Source organism: Bubalus bubalis, chromosome 12 (genome assembly GCF_019923935.1).
Source record: "Bubalus bubalis isolate 160015118507 breed Murrah chromosome 12, NDDB_SH_1, whole genome shotgun sequence".
Classification (NCBI taxonomy): domain Eukaryota; kingdom Metazoa; phylum Chordata; class Mammalia; order Artiodactyla; family Bovidae; genus Bubalus; species Bubalus bubalis.
The window spans coordinates 99844539-99868022 of record NC_059168.1 but is presented as its reverse complement, the minus strand read 5'-3'; the positions used below and the strand labels follow the sequence as shown (position 1 = coordinate 99868022).

At 52.5% G+C, this 23484-nt stretch overlaps 1 protein-coding gene across 1 annotated transcript in view; it reads right to left on the bottom strand.

The window, feature by feature from the left end:
* Positions 1 to 1345: 1345 nt before the first annotated feature.
* GPR107 (G protein-coupled receptor 107) overlaps positions 1346 to 23484 on the bottom strand; it is a 56521-nt gene continuing 34382 nt past the window's right edge. The window contains exons 15-18 of the mRNA XM_025261848.3: positions 12574 to 12623; positions 10474 to 10557; positions 9393 to 9514; positions 1346 to 6157 (exon numbers count right to left, since the gene is read on the bottom strand). Coding sequence (XP_025117633.3) covers positions 6061 to 6157; positions 9393 to 9514; positions 10474 to 10557; positions 12574 to 12623 — 353 coding nt within the window. The 3' untranslated portion in view covers positions 1346 to 6060. The remainder of the gene's footprint in view (positions 6158 to 9392; positions 9515 to 10473; positions 10558 to 12573; positions 12624 to 23484) is intronic.

Genomic DNA, 23484 nt, shown 5'->3' with positions numbered 1-23484 from the left:
CCGAGCTTCTATGAGACAGTGAACAGAGGCTCATCCGAACGTTCCTGTCAGCACGGCAGCAGTGCCTGAGGCCCGTGACTCTGCCTTCATCACCCCAAGGCTGGAGTCAGGAGACCCGGGTTCTCCTCTCGGCTCCGACGCTCACCAGGAGGGCGAGGTGGAGGGTGGGACACAATCGTGTCCGGGCCCCCATTTTTGCAGCTTTACAGCCAGGGATCTAAATGCACAAGTCACAGACATCTCCTGCATGGAGGAAGCCATACACGCAAGTGGGATCCCACGCACGCGACCTTCCAGAATAGACCAAACCACAGCATAGACATCAGAGCAGAGGCTGTGGCAGTTGTGGAAAGGGGGTGGTGTGGACCGAGAAGGGGCACAGGGGACGTTATGGGGTCGTGGAAATGTTCCACCTCAGTTATGGGAGAGGCTGGAGCTGTTGATACACACTTAAAACTCATCCAACTGTATGTCTGAAAGGTAAATTTTACTGTATGTAAGGTAAACCTCCATTTAAAACATTTGTAGTAAAATAAGGGGTTTGGGATTAGATGACTTCCAAAAATGCTCCAAGTCTAAAATCTTGGATATCCTCTGATTTTTCTTTTTAAAACAATTGTTTCACTTGGGGCTGTACTGGGTCATCACGGCTGTATGCGAGCTTTTCTAGCTGTGGCAAGCGGAGGCTACTCTTCACTGCTGTACAGGGCGTCTCACTGCGGTGGCTTCTCTTGCTGCCGAGCCGGCTCTAGGTGTGCGGGCTTCAGCAACTGCAGCTCGAGGGCTCTAGGGTGCAGGCTCGGTAGCTGTGGCCCCCGGGCTTAGTTGGCCGAGGCACGTGGAATCTTCCCAGACTACGGATGGAACCTGTGTCCCCCTGCCACTGGCAGGCAGATTCTTAACCCCTGGACCACCAGGGCAGTCTGGATTGTTTGGATTCTGATGTGGGATAGCCAGCCTCGAAAGGGGGCAGGCCTATGCCTGTCGAGGTGTCGGCTTTGCCCCAGGTCTCTGCCGTCAGAGCCCCTCCAGGGGCAGCAGTGCGCAGGACCCGGCTCAGAAGGCACCCCCGCCCCGTGGCGGCAGGACCCCCGTCAATGACAGCTGGTCTTCCATCTGTTCTAAGACACGGCCTCTGGAGCCGCAGCCGCGCCTGCGTCTCGGCAGCAGCTGCACGGATCCGCCAAGACACGGAAACTTCTCCAGCAGGCGCCACTACTGCCAGCGGGAGTGAGGGGGAGGCGTTCACTAATCTAATGAACAGAAAGTCACGAAGGGAAAATGAGGAGGGAAGTGGAGAGACAGCAGTCAGGAGTTGGCGACTTGCTCGGATCACAAACATACATTTCCGCCATAGAATCTTTATTTTACATGTTTGCGTCACAGCAACAGAATCCATCCTCTACATCACCCTGATCGGAACCCCCACCCGTTATATGTTTACATAAATACTCTTCAATGATCATCAGCGTTTAAAAAAGAAAAAAAAATACTGACAACTCCCTCTGCATCCCAAACTAACCTGGAAAGCAAAGAATATTTACAGACATTTTCTCCCCCAAATGAAACTTATTTTCTGGATTGGATGTGTCTGAGTTCTTTTGAGGTCACATGACCAGGCAAATCCAATTTTACAATCTGCAGAAGCTGCTTAAGGCGTCAAGAAACCCCCTTGTGCGGACAGGATTTTTGGATCCTTTTGTAATGAGTGTTTTAAATGCTAAGAACGCTGACAGGCTGGCTCCCTGACTGATCTGCCTGCCCACCACCAAACCTCAGACCCTGCCTTGAGACAAGCTTGCTGTCTTGGGAGTGAGCTAAGTTCTCTGTCTGATCTTGAGCTTTACTGACTTCATGGGGGACCCCCTTCCCAAACAGCCAGAAGCCCAAAGGTCCCTGGTGTGACAACGAGCGAAGCCTGGCTCCAGCATCTCCCTGTCCCTCCCCTGGCTGCGTTCTTCACACAGCCCCGCAGGGGAGGTGCATGTCCATGTCCCAGAAACACTATCTGTCAGGCACACACCATGCAGAGTGAGCGGGTGCATTGCCAGGCGAGAGGAGAGGCCCCGGGGGAAGCTGGAGTGTCCTGCTTGCCAGTCAATAACTGCGTTCCAGGTGGAAGTGACAAGGACTAGCATCAACTCAGGTGAAGCTCTTAAGACCTCCTGCCCGAAAACACCGGGATAAAAGCGAAGTAAAGGAGCAGATCTTCTAGAAAGTCTGGTGTGGTTTGTTTCTGATATACCAAGAGATATCAAGACAAAATCTAATTTAACTTCTTCAGTGGGAAAACCATCAATTTACTGAATTCTTAAGAAGAAGAAGAAAAAGCCGCAGGCCACAGCACCCTGGACTCAGCCGATTCTGAATCTGCTCAAGGTTGGGGTGGGTCAGGGAAGCAAGGGTGAGGCGTGGAGTGTGGGGCAGGAGGAGAGGTGGGCGAGGACCCGGCTCCTCTGAAGTTCAGCTGCCAGGCAGCAGGAAGCACCAATGGCCCCAATGCTCTGTGGGGTGCGTGGGGCAGACTGTCTCAGGCCCTGGGAGACGGCCAGAGCCGCTCACAGTGAAAACCAGCATCTGTGACAGGGCTCCTTGGTCAGTGAGGACTAAAACAAGACATCCGTTTCCATGTGGGGGCAGAACATCACACACGGTTGAACGCGATCATACGTGCTCGGGATGAAATTCTCCTGAGCTTGGAAAATACATCCTTCTCACAGCTGCTGGCAGAAAATGATGCAATGCACCAAGGGCTTCAGCCTGTGTTCCCAGGCTGAGCCCACGTGGGACTGACAGGCCTGGGCCAAGAGGAGGGGAGGGGGAGCGGAGAGGATTAGGGGGGAGGGGGAGAGGTATGTGGGTCGTGGGGACCCACAACGAGGGAGCAGACCCCTTGCCCTGACAGCCCTACAGAGTGGCATTACGAAGAGACTGGGTGCTGCCTTCACTGGCTGGATATGTCCAAGGGCAAAAAAAGACAACCGTGTAAATTTTACTCTAGAGTGGTTTCTGGAAAAAAAACTGGGCTCAGGCTCTGATCTGAGAAACCATCTTTTCCACTAGAACGAGCGTCTCCTCACGAGAGCGCGAGCCCCCAGGGGTGCTCAGCGGACGCACCGCTGCTAAGTGTTACAGCCCCGAGGGACGGGGAGCTGGGCTAGAGGCGCCTCGGCCGCTGCCAAGAGCCAGGGTTACGAGATCAGTGACTTCAAAAAATAAAAAAGGGAGAGATCAGAGATTGTTCTTACTGTCCAAGAAGTAATTTTCTATCAAAATACACACACTTTATTAAAGGAAAACAGATCCTTTACCTCCTAGAATCTTGCAGCCAGTGGCACTTCCGGCCCACAGCCGGTTTCTCAGAGGAGGCAAGGGTGTTTCTCGCAGGCAGATTCGGGGAGCAGGGGCAGAAGGCGAAGCTATAAATACCACTGATCACTCCTGACGCGCACAATCCTCTCTGCCCGATCCTCCAACACTGAGAGGGAGGGTTTAACCGCCCCAACAGCGCCCAGCACGGGCTGCGCAGGCTTTAACCATCAGGCCGCAGCGAGCGGCTGTCAGCTGGGCAGAAGACCTGGCTCTGGACCCCAACCCCCATCCTCACTCCAGGGTGAGGGCTGAGCGCTGCTCACAGCTATTCAAGCGACAGAGGGACAACCACGTGTTTATGGAACAGGACGAGGAGCTTAAATAATTTTGAAAACGCTCGCACTACCACCGCCTGGTCTCAGACTGGGGCCTTGATTTTCCTTCCTCATCGGCCTGACTTCAAACCTTCTTGCCAGTTACAACACAGGAGGTGGGCAGATGACCCATTTACCCATTTGTTAGGAAGGCTGCGGCCTGACTTTCACTTCGGATCCACTATCTTCTCTCACCTGTACCATCCCTTCCGTGAGCCTAGAGGTGCCCAGAGCAGGGGACACGGGGGTTTGAAGATGGTCCAGCCTGGGGGCTCCCGCCCTCCTGTGACTGCGGGGGGCCAGGGCCTGCCCACACCCGCGCCCTCATCTGCATGCCCTCATCTGCGTGTACTGTCGTCCCTGTTTCCAGGCCAGGAACTGAAGACACCTCCATGGAGACCCTCGGGGTGGCAGGGGTTGGGGCTGGGGAGACGAGGGGGTGTCCCTCAAACCTTTGGTTCCTGCCAAGAAGTCTATGGCCTCGTCAAGGACAGCAGCTCGCAGGACAAACAGCAAACGTGTCCTTCGGAGGGGAGCACCGGAGGGGGTATGGGCCACGGCAGGGCACACGTTCCTGAGCCGCGGGGATGGCATCTACACACAGGCAGACAGGAGTCTGGAAAAATGTCCCCGTTCTCCGGGCCGCTTCCTTCTCCTGTCACACGGCTCTGAGTTAACTCAAAAAGAAAAGTGCCTTAGATAATACTCAGGGCATATTTCCTGGCTCCTGAAGACAGGAGAACACACAAACCTCCCCGAAAATATCTGTGGAAAGGCGAAGGGCAGGGTCAGGCCAGGGGCTCGTTCCTCTCCATGCTGGGCCGGGACCGAGCCCCGTGGAGGTCGTGACGGGAGAGTGCAGGGGGATCTCAAAGAGTGCACAAGGGAGACGTGCGTCCTCACAGTCAGCTGGGAGGAGACGGGCACAGGGAAGGGAAAACCACTGTTTTCTCAGTAGAGACTCTTCAGGTTCCTAAGCCGGGGACGCTGAACGGCATCCCTAAATCTTGTGGCTTCTCATCGACCCTTCCAGGCCAGCGGTCTGAGAAGCACCCCCAGCCGCCGTCACCGTCTGGCACTCAGGAGGCGAGGGAGGGCTCAGGCTTCTGACACACACGCGGGTGCTGGGAGCCACCTGCATGGCCAGCACCTCACATTCCTGACATGGTGTCTCAGTCCCCGTCTCGGGCCCCAGCAGCCAAAGCCTTGGCAGGAGATGCCCGGCAAGCCCTGCTACGCCCCGGGTCACAGCGGACCTTCTGGGCTTGCCCCGTTATTCAAAGGCCTCGGCTCCGAGCGGAGCGGCAGTGCCGTTCCCACCCGTGCTCAGCCCCATGCTCTGCAAGTTTGGAAGAGAACCTCACTGAGATTCCTGAAAGGGGCTCCCCACCCCCAGACCCCAAGAGTAAAACCACTCAGTCACAATGGAACACAGGGACGAGGTCCGCGCCACTCCTCCGTTCGTAAGTCCTGCCCGGCTCACAGGGAAAGCTTGCTTAGACTAAAGGTTTGCTTTAACAGGACCCCTCCTGCCCCAGGCTGCTCCTGAAGGAAAGTCCTTCCCGTTCCCCCGCTTCTGAGCACACAGAACAGGGGCAGCTGTGAGAGGAGGGCCAGGGCCGCCAGAGACGGCGCTGCCCTGGGCTGCTGGGGAAGCCAGGGAAATCCCAGAAGGGGCAGCTTTTCGAGCTTAAGAACACAGTTCTGTCCATCCATCAGGCAGCAAACCGTTTGCCACCAGGAGAGCCCCGATGGACGGTGACACCGTGGCCCTCAGACAACCGCTGCCCCTGGTCACTTTCAGAATTCGGGACGAAGGTCTGGGGCGACACTCGGGGCCGGGAACCCCGGGGCAGGCTCCTCATGCTACACTGAGTTTCGACTTTCCTAGTAAAATAACCTCATCTGTTTCCTCCCTGAAGATGCAGTGACACTTGTCCCCCTGCCCCAGCCCCGGCCTTCTCCGTGAGTCCCTGAGCCCCCTCTCGACAGCAGCTCGCCTCCTGATGCCCCTTCCCGGGCCGGCGCGGTCCCCCATCTGCCAGCACTCCCCGCTATACACTGGGTCCCAACTGCGTCTCCCTGAAGAGCTCCCCAATTAAAAAGCGGAAATAGAAATTAAAAACAAAGGCTTCCTTTCCCCTGCCTCCTCTTACACTCCCTCCCCGCCACTCCCACCTGAAGGAGAATGCGAGCTGCCTGTCACCAGCGCGCACCCGGCATCCAGAGAAGAGTGAGAAGTTGGGTCTCCGCGGCGCTTGGCTCCAGCCGCCAGCTGTGCGGTGTCGCCGTCGCGAGGGGCCGACGCTCCCACTGACCAACCGGACTGCGAATAAATTAGAAGTCTCTGCCAGCGCCCCTCCGAGCCGCTCCGTCACGCGCTACCTTCCCAGTCGGCCTGCGGCTCCACCGAGCCGTTGGTCACCTTCTTGACTTTCTTCATATTCTCCATCACCCCTGACGTTGTCACTCTGAGTGAGGGAAAAAACAACAACGAGGGAAACCTCAGTCTTTGAGTGAAAGGCTGCCCGCACTGCAGCCCAGCGGCAACCAGGGGTGCGGGGTGTTGGCTCTGAAGTCGGACAGACCCGGGTTCAAATCCTGGCCTGCTCGATGCGAGCTGAGCTGTGTGAGCGTGCCTGGTCACGTGACCCCACCTTGTGCTGCAGGATAAACATGATCCCGACTTCCTAGAACTGTCATGACGGGCAGCCAGGTGCTCCGCTGTGCTGAGTCACGGCATGTCAGCTGTTAGCACAACCAACGTTAATCTCTCTCTCTTCCTGTCACAAAGTTCTATGTTTTATATATATATATATATATAAAACGAGTCACAATTATGACACTATTATCTGTGTCATAATTAACATCCTGGGGAAAAAAAGCCAATCAGCTGTAGATACTTAACAGCCACAGTGGCTCACTTCTGAGACCTGGGACAGAACCACGGGTTTGGAGGAACCTTCTGGGCCCAAAGACTCTTTGACCGTTACAGAGACTAGGAGTGAATCACGACATCCCTTGAGGAGGTAGGGTCCAGGAGAGGACAGCCTCCTGCCTCACAAAGTGGGAGCCAGACAGAGCCTGAGGCTCTCCGTGTTCACGACGCAACCGCGCAGCTCCACCACAGGGAACACCAAGCAGACACGAGCTCCCCTGGTCGGCGGAGCCCGGGGGACCTCAGGGCGCTGCAGCGACGCTGTACGCCTCTATAACGGCGGGTACACATCTGTCCAAACCCGCAGAGCGCGCAACACCAAGAGCGAGCCCTGCTGTAAACTACGGGCTGGGGTTACAATGGTGAGTCACCGCAGGTTCATCAGTTGTAAGGAAAGGGCCCTGTGGAGGGGATGCTGCCGATGGAGGAAGCTACGCACGTGTGGGGCGGGGGGCACACGGAGGGAATATCTGCATCCTCTGTTCAATTCTGTTCAATGTTATGAAGCTAAAAACGTTCTACGAAAGAGCCTTAAAAACAAACACCCCGGCCCAGCATCTCTGAAGTACTCCAAGAAACATGAGGCACCTCTGTCCCCCATCGTGGACCAAGAGGAATTTCCTAATTAGTGAAGTAAAATTCACAGCCAACCCAGCATTCTCTCTCCAAGGACCCTTCCCATGCCCCCACCAACTCCCAGATCCTGTTACCTACAAATGGGAACTCAGTGGCTCTACACAAGGCACATCTAGTGTCTGTCCAGCTGGATCTATACAGTAGACAAACGACTGCACGTGGAGTGAGAAAAGAAAAGTTTTCCTCCCTTCTTTTCTGTTGTCATGTTGCTGCCATGACCAAGCCTCGGGGTTATGCAGTCCTCCCCCAGGGCTGGGCTTTTTTCTTGGGTTATCTGTACTTCTGGTAAAGCCACGACTGGGGGGTGGTTCCTGTGGGAACTGAAGGATTCCTGCTGAGGCTGCTGGTGAGTGTAAAGTGTTGGTTCTGTGGCTGCCGCACCATGTTAAGGAGGCGGAGGAGCTCAACACATGCGGACGCCGAGGGCAGGGCACCAGGCATCACGACCCAGGGATGGCTCAGAGAGCAGGCTTGGGACAGCCTTTGCTCCCTTGCTTTCCCTAAGGAAATACTCCTCACCACATAGTGGCCCAAATGAGAGTACCACGTTCCCTCTATCATGACAGGCCTGGGGTGAGGACAGAGAGCGATGAAGCTGGAACTGGTGCTCTCAGGGGGCCCAGTGTCCAGCAGAACAGACAGTCTTTCAGATGGACACGCAGAGCCACCCCAGACATACAGGATGGAAGTGCCAGGACGCAGGCCTGATGACAGCCCAGGATGAGGAACCATCTCTACCAGGGTGCGGTAGGGGACAGGGGGATGCTCTGAAGCTTGTATTGAAAGATGAGGAGCAACAGCAAGATGCAGGTGGAGGGAGGAGGGCAGGGGAGTTTCTGAAAAGCAACCTAACAGGAAGAGGCGTTTTGTAAAATGTGGTCCCAAACAAGTTACAGCAAAAAATAAATGTATACTTAACTCTGGGCTTCCCAGGTGGTGCTAGTGGTATAGAACCCACCTGCCAATGCAAGAGACATAAGAGATGCCGGTGCGATCCCTGGGTCAGAAAGATTCCCTGGAGGAAGGCATGGCAACCCACTGCATTATTCTTATCTGGAGAACCCCATGGACAGAGGAGCCTGGCGGACTGCAGTCCACAGGGTTGCAAAGAGTCAGACATGACTGAGCGACTTAGCACACACGCATGCTCAACTCCAGATGGACTCTCATCTGTGCCTTTTCAACCAGCGGTCCTGGCTCGGATTCTGTTACTTCTAGAAAAGGCATATCTGGCGGTTCCCCTACGCTCTCCTCCACAGGGGTTTCTTCCTCTGCACAACAGGAAGCTGGTGTTTGGGGCCCAGAAGTAGGCTCTGCTTCCAATTACTATTTCCACAGAGGAGCTGAATGCATCCCACGCTGCCCGACCTGCCCGCCAGCCCAGCGGAGCCTGCCGTGGGTCAAGGCTCAGCCTCTGAACTGGGAAGAGAGAAAAGCTGCCTGTGCTGGAGGCCACACACTTCAAAGAGTGGACAGGGAGGGAGGAACTCAGCCACAGGCGCGTCATCAAACACAACGGCTGACCTAGCCCATCAGAGTTCATCAGTTTACAAGCAAATATTCTCAATCACTATTCACTTCTCTAGAAAATGACTGCCCCTTCCCAGAAAACAGGACCCTAGAGTCACTTAGCCTGTGACTCAGAAAAGCTCTTTTTACAGCTCAGATATAGGTCAAGTCACTGTGCTAGCTGTGAAAAGCCATCAAGTTATCTGACGATGAAGGCCGTGCGAGGATCATTAGCAGACCTACAGATGGCTTGGGTGATTACACTGTCAGACCTGAGCTTCCACCAGCAGGCCCAATGGGAAGTGGGGCTACCCATCCCCAGTAGTTCTGAACAGGCCAAGGATATCCCCAAGATCTTGCTGCTAAGTTGCTGGCAGCAGGCTCCAAGGATGCCTCAGAGGATGGCAAGTTCTACTTCCCCTGAAAAGACTAAGTGATGCTTGGCAGATACTGGACCTCAAACGGAATACACAAGCCTGGGGCCTGAGTGTCCATCTCTTGCACCTAAATGCAGAGGGACCAGCTCTGGGGCAATAATCTGCAGAGAGCAGCTGCTCCCATTCACACCACGCTGCTCAGTGAGGCAGGGGCAAGGCAGGGGAGGGAAGAAAGGAGATTCTTACACAGATTCCATTTCCAAGTCATCTTCTTCCTGAGAAAGTTGTAGGTAGGGGTTGTCTGAAGCTGGACGGAACTTATACCCCGTGAGAACAAAGAACACCAGCGTGGCCATTTCATCCAGGAGCTGCGAATTTTAAAACCACCACCAAGTAAAGGGATTAGAATACTGTTCTTCAGAAAAAAGTGGAACCAAACAAACTGTCCCCCCTGCCCCCCCAGTAACCCACCGCTCACTGATCAGTCACTCAAACTGACCAAACTGACACTCAAATGGCCAAAGCTGACTGTTGGGGACCATGTTCCTTAGGGGACTTGCTGAAGCCTTCTGCCTAGAGAGGGCTTCCCTTGTGGCTCAGCTGGTAAAGAATCCACCTGCCACGTGGGAGATTCAATCCCTGAAGGTTCAATCCCTGGACTGGGAAGATCTCTTGGAGAAGGGAAAAGCTATCCACTCCAGTATTCTGTCCTACAGAATTCCACTGACTGTATAGTTCATGGGGTCACAAAGAGTCGGACATGACTGAGTGACTTTCACTTCTTCCCAGAGAGGACATTTGAGAGTCCTTGCTTTAAGTCTTCACTGGCATCTTTGAAGAGCTCATTATATACATACATTTCCCTATAATGTCCAAAGCACCAAGTGAGAGCTTCCAAAAACTAGTCTCTAAATCATTTGGTGACTATCCAGTAGTTAAACTAGCTCTAGAATACTACAAAGATAACTTTATTATTGAAATAATAACAATGGGCAAGAAGAAGGGAGGTCTGGATTCTAAGCTATTCTAAGCCCTATAACTGAAGGATAGGGCCCCATTTCATTGAGGTTTGAATTATACTGGGCAAGGTTTCCTCTACCTGGGTTTTTTTTTTTCTCTTCAAGGGCTTTTAAAATTGAAAACTAAACCAATTCCAGATTTCTCATGTAATCCAGCAGCTTTCCTGGACAAACACATCTTAACTGTAGACCAGAAGAGACAGACGGTCTTAGTGACCACTGCCAAATAAATCTGGAACCATCTCAAGTTACCCTGAGACTTCCTGCTCAGACACAAGTTCCCTGGCACTGTCCCCTGAGCCGCATACCTGGTAGAGCCACTTCCACTGGAACGGAACAGCGAGTTTGAGAAGAAATGCAATAATCCTGGTGAAGTATATGTAACATACGATCTAATGAGGAACAGAGAGACAAGAATAAAATCAGTGCAGAAATCATAGCACTGCTTTCTTCCAACAGTCTGCTCAGGGGAAAGCAGTTACCTGAAGAAAATTATTTGACACTTACAGTGCTAATTAATCGGAGAAGGCGATGGCACCCCTCTCCAGTGCTCTTGCCTGGAAAATCCCATGGACGGAGGAGCCTGGTAGGCTGCAGTCCATGGGGTCGTGAAGAGTCAGACACGACTGAGTGGCTTCCCTTTCACTTTTCACTTTCATGCACTGGAGAAGGAAATGGCAACCCGCTCCAGTGTTCTTGCCTGGAGAATCCCAGGGACGGGGAAGCCTGGTGGGCTGCCGTCTATGGGGTTGCACAGAGTCGGACACGACTGAAGTGACTTAGCAGCAGCAGCAGTGCTGATTAATAAATCAGCAGAGACAGAAACTCTCCACTACTTGAGAGGATGTCCTCTTTTTCTCTAGGTGACTAAGATATTGATAACAGTCACTCCCAAGGAAAGGATATTTTGCTCTTAACTCCTGAGTAACCTCCTTCTCACCTAACTCTCATACATTTTTGGTGGTGGTGGTGGTGTTGAATTGCTAAGTCATGTCCAACTCTTTGTGACCCCATGGACTGCAGCATGCCAAGCTTCCCTTCACTATCTCCCAGAGTTTGCTCAAACTTATGTTCATTGAGTTGGTGATGCCATCCAACCATTTCATCCTCTGTGGCCCCTTCTCCTTTTGCCCTCAATCTTTCCCAGCATCAGGGTCTTTTCCAATGAGTCAGCTCTTCGCATCAGGTGGCCAAAGTATTGGAGCTTCAGCATCCTTCCTTCCAATGAATATTCAGGGTTGATTTCCTATAGGATTGACTGGTTGGATCTCCTTGCAGCCCAAGTGACTCTCTCAAGAGTCTTCTCAAGCACCACAATTCAAAAGCATCAATTCTTCAGCGCTCAGCCTTCTTTATGGTCCCAACTCTCACATCCTTACATGACTACTGGAAAAACCACAGCTTTGACTACATGGACCTTAGTCGACAAAATGATGTCTCTGCTTTTTAATAAGCTATCTGGGTGTGTCAGATTTCCTTTCAAGGAGTAAGTGTCTTTTAATTTCATGGTTGTAGTCACTGCCCACAGTGATTTTGGAGCCCAAGAAAATAAAATTCTCATACATAACCCACTGATTTCCAGCCCGAAAGGCTAACAGTTTTTTAGTCCCAGGCTTTGAGAAATGTTTTCCAGCAATAACAGCAAAATAAAACCATATGGGGAAAACACTGGCTTTTAGTCTCTTCAGGAGATCCTGTGAATGTTTGAGGTCTACAGTCAAGAGGAAGGACCAGTCATCCTAAGTGCCCTAGAAAGAAGGCCATGACAAGAATTCAACATGAGGAGCCCCTGGAGTGGACAGCTCGCTGGGCTGTGCCCAGGGCAGACAGACAGGCTTACGGGGAAGGGACTGTGCAGAGTGACAGTCAGTGCCAAAACCACAGATGAAAACTACTCTGAAGCTTTCGTCTGGGAATAAGGAAGCTAAATTCTAGGAGATCCATAGCTTATACATTCCAGGAAATTATGATCCTAATATTTTATAGCAAGTTCTCCTTTTGGTGGTACGCTTATATGGACTTCAGTCATGTTTTTAGACATGATTCCAATTTTGTAAGCCATTTTTTAAAAAAAGTTAAAGGAACAGCTATGCATGGCGTTTGCCTATACATGGCGTTTGCCTAGAAAAGAATGTAGAGAAATAATGACTGAACTGTTAACCGTAATACCTGGGGGAGGAGTAAGAAAAGGGAAGGAATAGAAGGTTCAGGGTCATAAATGGCTTTCACTGTGTTCCTATCATTTTGCATTTAAAAACTTATCAAGCGTGTGTTACTTTTCTGAGTAGGTAAAGCCAGATGTAAAACTAAAACCTAGTAGTAAGTAACTCAGATACTCCCGGGAGCTAGTTCATTAGCTCTATTTCTTAAATTGACCTTATTCACAGACTTAGGTATTTTTTACTCACCAAGACGTAGTAATGTCTGAAAAGTTTCAGCTTCGCTAAGTTAATAGCAGCTGGGGAGAAGAAGACAACACCATGAGAGGCTGCTGCTTTTCTCATTTTTAAAGCTTGTCACCAGCAAGCACACTCGCGGTCCAGAGGCCAAGGCTAACGCAGATGGGGGCGCCACCTGGGGGCACCTCTGTGGTTCTGGACATGAAGCCTGGCAGGGTCTCCCCCCATCTCCAGGAAGGATCTGGGAGCCGTGGGGGCAGCAGGCTCGTGCCCCCAGCTCCAGCAAACCAGCGCTTCTTCCCATCCTGGGTTCAGAAGCTTTAAACGGCCTTCCTGGGAGGATAGTGACACCACAGAAATTAGCGGACACTATAAATCCCGACTCTTCCAACCCGCAAAGCCGTCATTAAACATTTCAGCTCTGCCACTGCGGCTACAGAGCTGCAACTCCACTAGGAATGGTCTCAGGGGACTCTCCAGCTAACTGAGGGTGTAAACCCAATTAACCCATGGGTGTGTGTTGCAAATTTCACTTAGGTTTTCACTGTGTCTTGTAACAAAGCCCTTTAAAAACGACCTCCCCAGCTTTGTCCTACCTCCAAGAGTGCTCAAGGTCAGGGAGCCAGGAACAGCTAACTTCCTGCCACCACCAACAGCCATGAAATATTGATGACCACAGAGGGTAGCCTAGCTCCCTCTCCGATTAGCGAGCCTTTCATTCATCATCAACCTTCCGGCAGGAGGCAAATTAATTTTGCTTAACAGCATTTAATTACTGGTTCCCTTTAGGAATGGAACTGTGGATGGTGACGGATTGACTTCCCATCTCCCTCCTCTGGCTTGTGATTAGTAGGGGGGCAGTTGAGCTTAGGTTCCCAAAGAGATTCCTGAAATCCTAAATTAACCTTCAAGGTGATCACCAACTAACAGTATCTGTAAGAACCTGCTCTGAGAAACCGAGTGGGCTGATGAGGTTCAAAAAATCTGGGCAATTCTAACGCTCCAAACTGAGAGGCTCTGACACCCGTGTCTACAGAGCGATGGACTCACGCACTCATGTAGCACCTGAAGGAGCTAAATGAAGGAGCCAGATAAACCAAAGCTTTCTTATCGAGCAACCCCTCTGGTGGTCCTGCTGTTTGTCTCTCTGGTTCTCTGTCCTTTTTAATCTACGCTGACTCTGGGCTGGGCCCCGGGATGCAGCGGTGACTGCGGAGCCTGCCCCAGGAGCAGCGGCTTCCGTCCCTCAGGGAAGGAGAGGCGCTGGATCAGGGCCGCCCCCTCACCACGCCTGGCCCACAGAGACCCGGGCGGTGCGGTGTGGGGTCAGGGACTCCCCACTGCCTGCAGGACAGGAGAGGCTTCACTGAGGACAAAATGTTTAAACCGAGAAATGACAGATAACTGTGTCACCAGATTTAAAACTCTGCACGTTTGTATAAAGCAGTATTCCTCCTGTGCGTGTGCGTGAACCTGCTCACGCCGGCGGCGGTCAAAGAGACGGCTGGCTCGTGCTGCACTCTGCCCCACAGATCCAGGTGGCCTCTGAGACCTGGGGCCCTTCCACACAAGCAAATCGCTCCTACATTTGGACGTTTAATCTGCTTCATTGTGAGTAATTGAGAAAGAATGGCACCAACAACCGGACCATTTAAATGATGAAAACGCTTTAGAAGTCTCTTCTGAATTTTGCTTGCTGAAATAGATCCTGGCAAATGAAACTCCTGCCTTTGCTTCAGCAAGAACCCAAAGGAAAGAAGCGGAGTGTTTCTATTCCTGGATTTCAAGGTGCCGTGCCGGGATGTGCATGGTTGCCATGGCCACCCCCAATGAAGGGCTCCCGAGGCAGACCAAGGGGACAGCAGGGAGGGTCAGGATTCCCAAAGGAGGTGGTGTCCAAGCAGAGGCCTGACTGGGGCTCAGGAGGGAGTGAGAGTGGAGAGGTCGAGCCAAGAGGACTCTTGGGAGGAGCAGGCATCCAGGTCTGGAGGTGCCGGAGAGGCCGGGGACTCTGCTGGGACAAAACTCGAGACTGAGTCAGACACAGACCACAAGCGGCCCTCCTTGAGGGTGCCAAGGCCCCAGGGAGCCTCGAGGGTCTCGAGCAGGGCAGAGCCTGGATCACATCAGCATTTTTGAACAACCTCTTCGAAGAAAGGATGGAAGAATTAAGAATAAGAGCCCAGGGAGTTCCCTGATGGTCCAGTAGTTAAGACTGCTCTTTCACGTCCAGGGTGTGGGCTCAATCCCTGGCCAAGGAACTAAGATCCCACAACACATGCGGTGTGGCTCAAAAAAAAAGAAAGAAAGAATAAGAATCCAACTGAGATCAAAACTTTTGAATTTTTGGAGGTTCCTCTAAGATGTGGTGGGGTCCCTGTCAATGCAGAGTGGGGAACAAGGTGACCTCGTCTTAGTGGTTGGGGAGTAGGGGTGATGTTGAGGATACCAGAGAATTCTTCAGGGAAAGTCTGAATCCACCCCTCCCCCCCTTCCCTGCCGCCATCACAGGGAAGGAAATCAGGGGCAGAGGCAGAGCTGACGAAGATGAGGCAGGGGGTTAGGACACTGAGGGTCTCGTGGGGGTGAGAAGAGAGGAGAGGACAGGAAGGCACCACATTGCTACCTCCCTGGGACGCATGCCAGCAGGCTGCCCATCAGACAGTCGGAAGACAGGCAGGCCAGGAAGCACACGACGAGTGAGTCTGCACACCCACGTCCAGGCCCCACAGGGAAACGCCAGCATGGGCAACGCCGCCAGGCCATCCCAGGGCTGTGCTAAGATGAGTGAATGGACCTTAGGAACAATCAGCGGTGACTCTGACAGACACAATCGCAACGCAGAGAGCTCAAGTTTGATCTGCAAACCCACCCGTCACGACGGACATCACTTCCAGTCACGAGAAAGACATCTGTTTGCGAGACTGCTGCTTATGGGATCAGGCTCCAGGGTCCCATAGGGTGTTCTTGCCACAGCCCAGGCTGCGAAGGCAGGAATGAAGCTCACTTATTGTGAGAAATAAGTGGGCAACAGCGCAGGCCCTGCACATCTGAACACCTTGGGTTCAAATTCCATCTGTGTTGCTTATGGGCTGTGTGACCTCAGATAAGTCGGCTGACTTCTCTGAGCCTCGGTTCCTTCACCTGTAATACAAGACCACCGCCACCACCTACCACTGGGGCTGTTGAGGGATGGATGAGGTGGTACGTGGAAACCAAACAGCACACGGGTTTAAGCAGTGGAGGAGCGTCTGATGTTAAAGCATTAGGATTATATGAGGATTAAGTTGATCCCTGAGCAACACAGATTCGAGCTGCTCCGGTTCAGGTGAAACGTGCGGATTGCCCTCCGCGATGGTAGATGCTACAGCACCGCAGGACCTGTGGTGAGCAGGGCGTAGGAACAGCAGTGACGGAGGGCCAGCCGACGCTGCACTCTGATTTCAGCTGCGGAAGAGCGCGCACCCGCAAGTCCTGTTCTGCCCAAGCGGGCGCAGCCCCAGCCGGTAGTGGCTGCGCTGCAGCAGCTGCCACCTCTGGCAGCAGCCCAGGCTCATAAGCGGCTGGGAACCATCGGCGGCCCCGGGCTCTCCTGGCAGCGGGGCGGCCGTATGCACACGCGGAGTCAGCCTGCTAGGCAGGGGAGGTACTGGCTCCGAGGGGGCAGCCTCGCCAGCATGATGCAAGGAGCAGTGATGGAGTAGGTTGCAGCCTGGAATCCCAAGCCTCCCTTGGCTTTCCTTCCAGAAAAGCTTTTCCCGCAGTTAAGGACCACGGCGGGGCTGGGCTCCTGCGGGAGTGTAGGCTCCCCGGGTCTGGGCTATTTCTGACCCACCACGAGGAGCAGCAAATATGGTAAAAGAATGAGCGTGGTGGCAGGAAAAATCCCTCGGACGGGAGCCAGGAGACCTGCACTCCGATCCCCGCAGCATCAGAACACCGTAGGCCTGTGCCCAGTCTGCACTGCCTTCTCTGGGCATCAGTCGCCTTCACGGGAGAATTTCTTTACGGTGGGTTACAACTTCTTCCTGGCAATGGCTCTTACCGATAAGACAGATGCCCAACTTGCCCCTGACTCTTCTGGAACTGGGCCTGGCTGGAAGGTTCTGAAAAGCCTCCCAGGGATCGGGGAAGGACAGGGATGGGAGGCAAGGAAGGGGAGCAGCCCAGCCACTTCAAGAGCTCCTACAAGGCTACGGCTTGCGGGTTCCTCTCCCTCCCACTCATGCTCAGGGAAACAGCCGTGACCCTGGGTTCTGGCAGACGGTTTTTACCAATGGGAACAGAACAGGTGCCCGCCAAGGCGGGAGGAGCCCAGGCCTCTCACATGCTTAACAAGATAGTCCTCTGACGCAGCAGCATGTGAGCAGATGTAAGCCGTCCAGAGGAAAGGCCACCCCCTCCCTGGACCGTCACCTCACCTTCCCTCTTTACACCACAAGGTTACTACACAGGCTGGCAAGAGGACAGACCGTGCCCTTACTCCCCAAGTGGTCTTCCCTGATGGTCCTGGAACCCGGAACATGAAAAAAACAATAGGGCTGGCTGTCATAGGGCTTCTCTAGTGGCTCAGATGGTAAAGAATCTGCCTGCCAATGCAGAAAACACAGGTTCGATACCTGGGTCGGGAAGATACCCTGGAGAAGAAAATGGCAACCTACTCTAGTTCTTGCCTGGGAAATCCCATAAACAGAGGGGCCTGGCAGGCTACAGTCACAGGGTTGCCAAGAGACACGACTGAGCAACTCAACAACAACAAGCTGGTCGTCACATCTACTGAGCAGTAACCAGGCACCAGGCCGCGCACCCTTCAAGCTTCATCTCATGTGATCCTCACAAGAGACTCTATGAGGGCAGGGGCATCGCCTCCAATGCCTCATACGTGAAGGATTCAGGCCTGTAGGGTTCAGTACATTACCAAGGTCACACAGCTTGCAAGTGAGGAGGGCACCGCTCAAACCCAAGACCCTCTCTCCAAGGACCAAGCTTTTAATCCCCACACTTTGTGCTGAAAGAAAGGCAATTCACAGCCTTGTAATTCACCAGTAGCCTGTGGACATGATGGTGGCTTGAAATGCTCATCAATGCCCGGGAGCTGCCAGCGATCCATCCCGAGGGGTTAATACCGATAGATCTATGGGACACACAGAGGCGAAGGCCCACAAGAGTCACCTACAGGTGGAAAATTTCCCAAACAATCCTCTCCCGGAAAGCCTCAAGGCTTAAACACATCCGCCCTACCCATCAGCTTTTTCCCTGCTTCCTCCCTGCTGCTTTGGAGGAATTCTGAGTCAAACACAAAAATTACAGAAATGAGTGTGATGGCAAAGCCGGGCCAGTGGGAGACTTGGGCTGACTCACTCTCAACAGTACGGGCTCCACAGTCTGCCTCCACTCCGGACATGGGCCTGCTCTGGGCGAGGGACAGACCTGAGAGAGCCCGGCCACTTCTGACCTGGGATCACCCTGCTCCGAAAGCATCCTTTCTGGGGAGCCATTAGCTCACGGGGCGCCTTCTGGCCTCATTAAGAAGAGACCCCACTAACCTATCTCACAGAGAAGGTATAAGGAACCAGGGCGGGAAAGGGTCTGCTAAGAAAGAAGGACTCCTAACAGGATGAAATTTTTGACCTTCACTCTGTTGAGGCTCATGTGAAAAAATGGTGCAACAGTTTCCAAAATCCACTTAAAACATCCACTCCAGTGACCCAGGAGTAATCAAAAGTCACTGAACAGTTAAGAGCTCTGCGCACATCTCCTTGTAAGCAAAAGCTTACCTTCAATGACTAGTAAAAAGAAACAAGAATGGCCCCAGAGAGTGGCTGACAGGAACGTAACTCTGTGAAGGGCTTTGCTGAGTCAAGCATGCTTCTGCCTCTCTCTTCCCTTCTGCTCTGGAATTGCACCAGAGAAGCCCCTGCTAGGGGCTGAAGGTCCTCAGGGCCGAGCAGTCTCTGCCTCTGCTGCGGTCAGCACTCACCCCATCACACCGTCTCCAGCAGCCACCATGATGAGCTGCGCTGAGCAGCATGTCTGGGCCCCACCCTCCCCACCCCAGGGCTGTGCCCAGGGCACGTATTCAGTCCACTGCGGCGAGGAAGATGGATAGACATCCCACTGTTTGAAGACACAGCCTGGTCAGCAGCAGACAACGTCTCCGCAAGAAGAGAACCTGACCTCCCTGAGCGCTGCAGCGGTCAACAAGAGCTGCTTTCAACTGTGTCTGCCTCGAGACCCGGAGTCAAATGCGTGCTGATACCCTCCAGACAAAGAACCCAGACGGCTGAGCAGGCCTGCCGGGGGGCGGAGGGAGGGACCCCTCAGGCAATTACGTCCCCAATGTTTCAAAGGCCTAATAAAAAACAGGGGCTTCCCAGGTGGCATAGTGGAAAAGAATTCATCTGCCAATGCAGCAGACCCAAGAGACATGGGTTCGATCCCTGGGTCAGGAAGATCCCCTGGAGGAGGGCATAGCAACCCACTCCAATATTCTTGTCTGGAGCATCCCACGGACAGAGGAGCCTGGTGGGCTACAGCCCATGGGGTCGCGAAGAGTCAGACACCACTGAGCGATGGAGCACACACAGGCTAAAAACCGGCAGTGTGTCCGTGACGAGGCGGGTTCTCAGCCTCGGGATGTGAGAGGCCCCTTTGCTTTCGGCTGTAGGTTACACATACTCAGGGTGGTATCCCCAGTTAAGTGACTATTTCAAAATGTTGACCAGAAGCTGTGACCAGGATGACGACAGAGAAGGAATTTTGGGTGATGTGAGACGGGAAAGCTTTTGGGGTTTAAAGAAATTAAAAATCACTGTATTAAGCCAATCTCAAAAACTAGATTTTTTTTTTCTCTCATTCTCTCTAATGACAGTCTACTTAGCCATATGTTTGTCACCCTCCCAAGGGTCACAGACTTGTTTGAAATTTTGCTGAAGGCCATACAACCCTGCCCACACCTGTGGTGCTGGGTGCCACATGCCGGGGTAGGGCATCACGGACGCCACGGGACAAACAGCAGAGTCAGAGGGTTGCCACGTGCTCTGGTGAGGCGGCCCTGAGCACAGGACGGAACCCTCCAAAGGCCTGACCCATGCCCCCTCACCTCACGCCTGACCCTCGCCCCCTCACCTCACGCCTGACCCACGCCCCCTCACCTCACACCATAGGAGATACGGGCGTTTTATGAATGCTTCTGTCACGCCACCCAGAGAGAGAGCCATCGGGTTACTTAAAGAAAATAATGGATTCCCATTAGAGTAACAGGTTAGGAAAAATATCAGGGCAGAGGATGATGTAAAAGTTATTGTTCCAATCAAACAACAACAAACACAGTTCTGGACACAGAGCTGGAGTTCAGTAAATAGTTAAAAGCAGTGTGAGCTTTACAGTTTTCTCAGTGCTCAGTATAGAGTGAAGTCAGTCAACACCGCTACACTGTAGGTGTGGTTTCTAAGACGGTATCTCTTGAATGTCTACAGCAGCCAGGAGCCGGCAAACTCTTTGTACGGGCTGGAAAGCAAGCGTTTCAGGCCCTCTGGGCCAGGTGGTCTCTGCCACAGCCCCTCAGCCCTGCCACCGCAGCGCAAAAGCGGCCACAGACCACAGGCATACACAGGGACACGGCTGTGTTCCAATAAAACTTTATCTACAAAAACAGGCAGAGAGTTATTTATCTTCCTTTCTCAGCAGTGGGTTTTTTGTTCGGCCTATTTATATGAATAAACCCAAATAAAACATTCACCCCCACCGTTAATTGTCCAGAATGAACAGACATCTTCGTCACAAGAATATGGCCAACTAAGTCTGAAACGGGCTCAGCAGGCACAGGAGCAGAGAGCCAGGCAGTCTTCCGCTCCCGCTTGTGGCCCTCGTGACCAGCAGAGCCTCCACAAGTCTCACCCCTAACACACAGCTCCCAGACTTTTGGTCTCGGGACCCCTCCCCACTTTCAAGAGCTTCTGTTAATGTGGGTCAAGTCTACCAGTACCTACTGTATTAGAAACTGACACAAGTTTTTTAAATATTTAATAATTCATTTATAGGTTAACAAAAATAAATCCATTATGTGTTAATAAAAACAATGTTTTCCTCATAAAATAGAAAACTCAAATTTCAGGAGAAGAGTAAAACTGTTTCCCATTTTTGTAAATCCCTTAAATGTCTGGCCTAATAGAACAGAACTGGATTCTCATATTTGCTTCTGCCTTCAATCTGGTGTGAGGGAGCGTTCTGATTGAAGTTTATAAAAAAAAAAAATAGGGCCTGATCAGAGGCAGGCCTTCTCAGAGAACTGCAAACAGTCGTCTTTTAAAGCTTGACAAGTGGTAGCTTCTTAAAGACCACTAAGATGGGGAATCTGAAACTGTAGCAATGAACTTTCACACTGTCACAGTAAAATCTGCTGGTCCATCTCAAACTTGGAACAGATCTTTTATTCATGCATGTGTAACATGCATTCATCAGGTGGAAAACACTGTCCATATGTGTAACATATATTCATCAGGCGGAAAAATATTCTCTCACTGAGTTAAAGGAGATCTCTAAAATACTGAAACTCTTCATCATAAAATATTTACATTTATTAATATCACCTCTGTTCATATCAGATGTCTGTTAAAAATTGGGAAGCTGTCAAGTTTACAGGGGTAGATTCTACGTTTTCCTAAATTAAAACCTGTGTTTTTAAGCGAAAATGAGATCACTGACAACATATACTTTTTGTTTTCCTGAAGTGACATACACACTTCATTCATTTTCAAGAAGATGTCTGTCAGAAGCCCAGGCCTGAGTAACTGTAGTCTGACTGTCATCATTCCTTCAAATAAGAAAAGTGCCCTGGGCCTTCCACGGTTAGGAATCTGCCTGCCAACGCAGGCCACATGGGTTGATCCCTGGGTCTGGGAAGATGCTACATGCTGCGGGGCAACTAAGCCTGTGTGCCACGACTACCGAAGCCCGCATCCCTAGAGCCCCTGCTCCACGAAAGAAGCCGCCGCCATGCGAAGATCTCACACCCCAACCAGAGAGAGCCCGTGCAAAAGTAACAAAGGCCCAGCACAGCCCCAAAATATGTCCTGAGAGAAAGCAGCTAGCGGAGCTCACAGCTCACACAACTGCACACGCGCTTTTCCTCAAGATGACCGCCACACTCCAGATGGAAGCAGAAGTGCTTCCTGGGCATGTCCCATTCCACGCGGAGCGGCGAAAGACGGAGTCCAAGGGCTGCGATGTACTGACGTTAAAAGTTTCTCCTAACTCATCAAGGGCTCTCTTCAGTGACACGCGCCTTCTCCACCCCTGCGAGGAGGTGAAACGAAGAGAAGGCAGCGGCCACAGCAGTCTGGTGCCGCGGCCTGAAGCCTGCTGAGGCTCCAGCTGGTTTGCCCACCACTGCTTCTGCGCCGTCAGTGCGAAGAGCAACAGCAAAGAAGGCTGATGACGTCGCGCTACGAAGCAAGTTCTGACCCCGAGGACCCTCTGGAGGACAGTTGCCCTGACGAACCGCTGTGACCTCTAGAGGTCACAGCTACTTTTGGAACATGGTGGCGGCTGGAATGAAGCCACTTCTCCACTCCCCCAGCAACCAGCCAACCACCATTTGTTTCAGGGCTTCTGAAGCTCATATGAAAGCTAAGATGCCCCAGAACACGTCCTCTGAAATTTTCCTCAGAAACCCAAGGGGGTGGTGGGGAGGGAGATGCTCAGAAGCAGAGACTGTTAATTAGACGCAGGGTGTGTATCCCCAACGCATCCTCTGAGGTAATGACACTGGAGAAAGAGAAGGGAATAGGAAGGCAGGCTCAAGGGCAGAGACGGCAATTCCTGGCAGGCTTGAAACGCAGCGGCAGCAGAGTCGGACGTGCCTGTGAAGACTCCATGAAGCCGCCTCTCAGAACGCAGCGCAGCAATGACTCTAAATGACAAAGGACGTGAGAAGAGCCACCGCGTGTGACAGAGGAGACAAACACATGACTTCAGGACAGTGGGCAGCTTCGCCCTTCATGCTTTCCTTCATATTCTCTCAGCTTCAGTCAGAAGGAATCCAGAGACGAAGAAGTCAACAACGCCAAACCCACCTCTCTGAAAGCACCGTGAACCCCAAGTGCAGGGAGAACAATGACAAGCAGCGCTTCCCCCACTTGCCATCAGTCAGCCTGGACGGCACATTCTTAAGAAGCTATCATTCTTAAGCCCAAGTCACTGTCAAGGTCATGTAAGTAGTCAGTGGAATAAAGAGCCTAAGAGTAAGAACCAAAGTGTCAGGCTCCATCCAGCGAAAAGCTTCCAAATCCAGTAGGAGATTTTATCGTCCACGGCCTTCACTGTCAGCTGTCTCAAGGATGGGCAAGATCTCAGGAAGGGCGAACTGAGGAGCAGAGGGGCAACACCGCATTCCAGACCCAGGGGGCCCACGGACGGTGTGCTCCTTCGAGCCTTCCCGTGCCGCCTCACCGCTGTCCTGGGCGGCAGAGCGGGGCACGGCCACTCAGCAGTCACGCCTGAGGAGGGCCTGCCAGCACAGCCAGCTGTCCCTGAGTTCTCTGCAGGGGAGACATCAGCCGCAGGGACACGGCTGCCCTGACTCTGCAAGGGTCACAGTTTTAAAAGTACAGAGTGAAATATGCATCTGAAGATGAGCTCAAAAGCATCCCCCAGCCCAAGTCAGTTCAATGAAAGAACTCGGACCAAGAAGACACCCCTATTCTCATCTACTCTGTCCCCCTTTCAAAGGGTTTGAGATATCTGCTGATAGGAAATGGGTGCTTTCTTAATGGCCTGTCCCCCTGAGAATGGTGGACGCGAGCCCTGGTGTGCCCTCACGACTTCCGGCTCTCAGACTGGCCCTCCACTCAAGAGGCCCCTTGCTGTCACCTGGTGGAAGGAACAGGAAACTGCCTCGTGTGCCCTCAACGATGACAA